We start from the raw sequence: 6,154 nt of genomic DNA on the forward strand, positions 1-6,154 counted from the left end.
CACTCTGAGTTCATGGATGACATAACAGATGAAAAACAAGACCTTTTGGTGAGAAACTTGTGTGTCGAATGAGCAATTTGGACGGGTTCTTATCAAAAGAACTATACAATGCACCACCGCTTCCTGACGCTGTAAGGTAAAATTTGGTTTCACTTTGTAAACTGCAGACTAAAGCCTTGCACTCACAACACCAGAGTCGCCCTAAATAGAATGTGTCTGGTACCTATTGTCAAGGCCCAAAAAATTGATGTGGGCGTAATACTTCATCATGAAATAGCTGACTACACCATAAGGCAGACTAGGATCTTAGTTTTCCCATCACTGGTGATGTTATTGTGCCAGAAAAGAGGAATCGTACCCGATGCTGCTAAGGAAATCTTGGAAAATAAGGGCCAAATTAATGAAGCCTCTGTAGAAAGAATGACTCGAGGAAAGGACACGCCGATACTGAAATAGGCGGAGACCAACAAGACAAGAAAAGGCAAAGACAAAGCCAACAGCAAAGAACTAACCTGAATGCAGAGACATCTTTATGGCGCAAACTAGTATTTTTAGTCCTCGTGGATACGATATTCTCTACTCACCATAACTATACTATTGTTTGATAGGTGCGCTTGCCTTAGTCGTATTTATAGTTAGTTTAGTAACCATCAAATATAGAGATATAGATGTGACTAACTGGACTAACAGTACATCATATAGGACCCAAGCAGAATAGATTCTAAGTCTATTTATAGATTTATTCCATTGTGACGTTCAAAGTGTGGCATACCTAAATCCTGAGTGGATGGTGGACTATGTATGTGTGACTCATTCACTTTGATGTAAAGAAAGCCTGAGTTTAAATAGATAAGGAACCAAAAGTTGGTGCGTTGGGTATAAGACTTCTATAGTAAGTAGAGTCATTCACAACAGTTGAATTCGTAGCCCAAAGCGTGGGTAAATGATATCCTCTCATTGAAATTACATGGTTGATGAAAAGTAATCGTGGTCACGGGTCGTCTATATTTGTGATGGATGACTTGATCACTATTTGATAGTGATTGACTTTTCATGAAGGAAAATGTAATGGTTACCATGAGATAAAATAGGATCATATTGGGAGAGCGGAGATTATCCTCAAGAGATCAATGATATCTTATAAGGCTAACACGCTTATGACAAGGTTATTGGATGAGCACTTAGTAGTTGATTTCGTAATGGTATGTCGTTGGGGAGAGCTTAGTCACGATACCATATTGGAATGAATTCGTGACTAAATGAGTTTATAGTTAATAGGCAAAAAGACTTAATTATAAATAATTTAAGCCTCAACTACATATGTCCAATCGATCCCTCCGGTAGCTCGTTGAAACCAGAAATGAATTGCGTGTTGAATAGAAATGAACAAAAAGAATGGAAAATGTAAAGTAGGAAACATTCAGAAATGATTATGGTTTTCTCTAAAACGGAGAAATGAAATCATTTGGAAATGAATGTAGGTTTCCAAAAATCGAAATAGAAATGAAATTGGAAATTTGCAATCCTATATAGGGTTACTTAAAAAAATGATAGAAGAATGAGTTTATATTTTTGGACTGTTTTGAAGCCTGAAAATGAAGTAAATCATTCAGTCATAGTGAACATGTTGAGTTGTGACATATTGAACAAATTTTCTCAAAATTTTATCGGGGGTAAAATCGTTAAAATTTTAGCGAGAAAAAATTGAGATGAGAAAATTAATTAATATGTAAATATTAATTTTTTTTGAAAAAATAGAAAAATTGATAAAGGTTGGATCATATTACAGAGTACTAGGTTAAAAAAGTCCAATAAGTACGCATAATTAGACTCGATGTGAAAGAGGCCCAAAACCCCTTATATACCATTAAGGGGGCGACAACCCTAGTAGAAATACAAGAGTGGGATGTTCACCCCTCTCCTACTCTAAGTATGACATTGTTTTTATATTTAAAATAAACCTCTACAACTCTACAAGGTTCTACCTTCTCTTCCTATAAATAGATGGCACCGGTAGAGCTATTAACAAAACTTTTGAGAGATTATTTTTCTACCAAAAAAATAGAGAGAATTTATTCTCAAATTTTAAATATTTTTTTCCAGAATAACAATTTTATCGATTTCTATTAAAGAAGAGAGAATTTTCGTTTTAACCCCAAAAGGAATTTTTTTTCTAGTTATGTGTTTTGATTCAAGTTATTCGAGCCCACACTCGAAGCAGTTCATGGTACAAGAATAGCAGAGAAGATCGTTTGGTTGAAAGACGTAAAACATCAAGGATTCGCTTATCCGAAAACACAAGTGTGAATTTAGTTTAGGTTTACTGCTGTAAGTATCATAGACTGAGTCGATTTTCATAATATTAATTTGCCGCTATGCAAAAAAACCATTTTCAAACTGGAATTGTTCCAACATGGGGTTATATATTGATTCATATCCCCCTAAGTAGTGTCACTGCACTGTTTTGTGAGTTTTGGGCTCTCTAAAGCTTGTATTCGGTCATGGACATCTCTAAACACTAACAAATTGATTTTTACCTCATTGATATGAATTTATTAAATTGTTTCAAAGTTTAAAATATTAAGTATTTCCAAAATCATTTACGCTTCCATTCCTATTAGACATTAGGACAAATGTGGGGCATTACAATATTTTAAAAAGAAAAGGATTATTATTATTATTATTATTATTATTATTATTATTATTATTTATCTTAATGAAAAATTTGGCCAATAACGTTTTCATGTTTTGTTAGAATGACCTTAATTGTATTTTTGAGTCATTTTTGGTCATCAACCTTGATTCTTTTTTTCAACATGCTTTTTCTAACAGATTTAATGAAAATACTATTAAAAAAGTTAATGGGGATAATGTGAAATTTCATATGTGGAATATTTTTAATGAGATAATTTATTACTTAGATAACCCAATAAGATAATCACATGTGGAAAATAATAAAATAAATAAATAATACGTTAAATTTAAAAAACAACTCTTAATTTAAAGAAAATAAGTGTAATTATCTAAAAAAATTAACTCAGTCGAAAAACTTCTCAGTAAACAAAATGTTGAAACCTTGAATTTATTCATTAAATCTGTTAGAAAAAGTTCTAAGCAGATTGAAAAAAAAAGGTTAATTGCCGAAAAGGCTTAAAAATACAATTAGAACTATTTTGACAAAATATGCAAACGTTAGTGGCCAAATTTATTATTAAGCCTTATTATTATTATTATTAACCTTGACTTGTTTAGGTTTTTTAATAATTTGAATTTAATGCCAATTAAATTTATATATATTAATGAGGAAGTTTTTACATATTGATCATACTCATAACATCATAATCACATTCTGTACAATAAAATGTTGAACTATGTTTTCTTAACATGTTGAGAAATTTAAAAATTTAGATGAAATAGGCATTTCAAGATATTATTGAATATGATTTTGATAGTCTATTATGAAACCAATGTTTTCACTAAAATCAAATTAGCCAAATTCATTTAATTTTATACTTATTTTTACAATTTTTTAATAGGTTGGATTAAAAACCCCAAAGTATTTAATGGAGAATGAGCACTTTGGACAAAGGGAGAAGAGAGAGAAAAGAAAGAAAAGAAAAGAAAAGAAAAATAATTAAATAATTAAATTGTTTAAAAAGAAGAAAATATATAGGAACTAACTATGAATTTTGACTTGAAATTTTTGTCTAAAATAAATATATAATGTTACACCATTAACAGTAATTGTTTAGTAATCAAAATATAACATATCAATAATGTTAATGAATATATCATAATTTATAAGTTTTAAAAACTAAAGGATAATTTAAACTATACGTAAATTATTAAATTTATAGTTTACTTTAAAAAAATTTAACACTTCTAATTATTCTAAATGATACAACTGATAACCAAGTCTCATTAATTTAACCTTCAACCTAATTTAATAAATATATTTGAATAAAAAAATTATTTTAGATTCCATCTCTAATATATTTATCCTTTAATTATAAAAAAATTAATATTTGATAGAATGATAAAGCATTCTTATTTTTATTCCACAAGTAATATTAAAATTTTATCATGTGTTTTGTTTTAAAATATTTTACTATAAGAAACTTTTCAACTTATTAATTCTACTTGTGAAGTTTAAAAACTTCACACAAGGTATTAAACCCTAATAAAAAGAAAAATAAAGTAGTCTAACACTCAAACGACGTCGCTCAGCTTCCTTAATCATATTAGTCTTAACTTGTATCTTTTTAACATCCCGTCAAACATGCAAATTAAAATGCCCTTACCTTCTATTTCACTCAAGCTAAAAGGAAAAACAAAGCCTTTCCGACCAAAAAAAGAAGCAAAGCTTTAATGAGCAGCTATGCCCTCTTTCCCCGCAATACGAATTGCTGCTGCCATCTCCATCCTCATCCTTCTCAGGGAATCAACGGCTAGGGAGCTACGCCCCTCCGACCACGGTTTGGGGTACCAAAGCCAGCCGACGGTGGGGCTGAACTCATCGGACACGATGTCCTTCTTCGGAGCAACATCCAATTCGTCCTCATCATCCACGCCGTCTACGATGGCGTTTCCCAAGGCCACGAATTCCAACGACACCCCGTGGTGGGGTGCTGGAGGCAATCGGCGGGGAAGTGATCACGTGAGACAGGTTCTGCTGTTGGGGAGCTTGGTTTGTGGGGTCACGGGTCTGGCTTTGTTGGCTGCGTCTGCTTTGGTTTATTGTATTAAAATTAGATCATCCCCTTCCACACATTCTACTAAGAACATCAACAATAGTAATAGTTTAGTCTCGAGTATTAGCAAGCGATTTTGAAGTTGGAGGAAGCATTGGGATATATTTCTATTACTATTACCTCATTTTAGTTTTTGGATTTTTCTATTTAAGATGGATTGTTTAAAGTAGTTAAAGATTTTTTTTTATTTTTCTTTGATTTTTCATTTCTAGTTTGTTTGTTTGTCTCTTGAACTTCAATTATTAAGGCAGTTGTTGAATTTGCTATAGAACATTACTGAAAATTAAATGAGTGCAAAAATTAGAAAGATTTGCTATTTCTTAATTCATTTGCTTGTATTTCAACAATTTTATATTCAACTTTGAAAGAATTTGAACAAGTCGTTGGCTTCTCTTATTCTCCTTTGTTTTCATTGTTCGGAGAGAATCTTACAAATATTGGACTGTTTTTTTTTTCTTTCCAGATCAACTGAATGGAAATTTTTTTATATATTATAAATTTGAGGAAGGGAACGAATTATCAAACTTGAATCTTAATCCTCACCGTCAACACAAGCAAAATAATATATGGTTGGGTGTAATGTTAAAACATATTATATTTTTAAGAGAAAAACACAAAATAGAACTTTAAAGTTAATATTGTTGAGAAAAGTATTTACAAATCTCGAATATGAATGGTAAAACAAATATAGAGAATAAAAACAATAATATTGCATAACATATTGTAAACCAACTGAATATTATAGCATATTCTATGCAATAAATAAATAAATAAATGTTATTGCAAAATTTATTTTACCAAAAATATTTTTTGATTGCCAAAACTTGTGAGAATTACCTAAAAATGTCAGGAAAAAAAATAATTACCAGAATAGGTCGTTTTTCTGAAAAATAATCGAATTAGGACGAAATAACGAAAACGCTTCTAGTTTGAAGCATTTTTCGCTGATTTGCAAAAAAATTGTCGTTGCCCCCCCCAACTGTCTAAATTTTTTTCCTATATAATCCCCCCAATTCATATTTTTCCAATTCAATCTCAACTCTCTCACACATTCTCAAACCTCTCTCAAATTTCTCTCAATTCCCTCCTAATTTCTCACTCAAATTTTTTTCTCTCAGCTTTCTTTTTTTTGAAATTATCTTAAGATTTTCCTATATTATTTTTTCTATTACAATTTATTCGGTGTTTTTGAAATTAGCAATGGCAAAATATCTAATATGTTTTGATGGCAATCACATTTCGGCTAATCAATTGCAAATGGTAAGAAATTTTTTTATTATATTGCCTGTAGTTTAATTTAAAGAAATTTATTTTCTTGTTATATTTGAATTTAATATTTTATATGCTTTTTTATAAATAGGTAGAACATCAAATTTTGGAGACGTATATTCATAATCTACCTG

The 6,154-nt window shown here is 30.5% G+C and overlaps 1 protein-coding gene across 1 annotated transcript; it reads left to right on the plus strand.

Annotated features, from left to right (window-relative positions):
* Positions 1–4,277: 4,277 nt before the first annotated feature.
* LOC107910640 (uncharacterized) lies at positions 4,278–5,017 on the plus strand. The gene has a single exon (XM_016838570.2). The coding sequence runs from the start codon at positions 4,379–4,381 to the stop codon at positions 4,829–4,831; it is 453 nt and encodes a 150-aa protein (XP_016694059.1). The 5' UTR covers positions 4,278–4,378; the 3' UTR covers positions 4,832–5,017.
* Positions 5,018–6,154: the final 1,137 nt, after the last annotated feature.

The sequence above is a fragment of the Gossypium hirsutum genome, chromosome D02, assembly GCF_007990345.1.
Source record: "Gossypium hirsutum isolate 1008001.06 chromosome D02, Gossypium_hirsutum_v2.1, whole genome shotgun sequence".
Taxonomy (NCBI): Eukaryota; Viridiplantae; Streptophyta; class Magnoliopsida; order Malvales; family Malvaceae; genus Gossypium; species Gossypium hirsutum.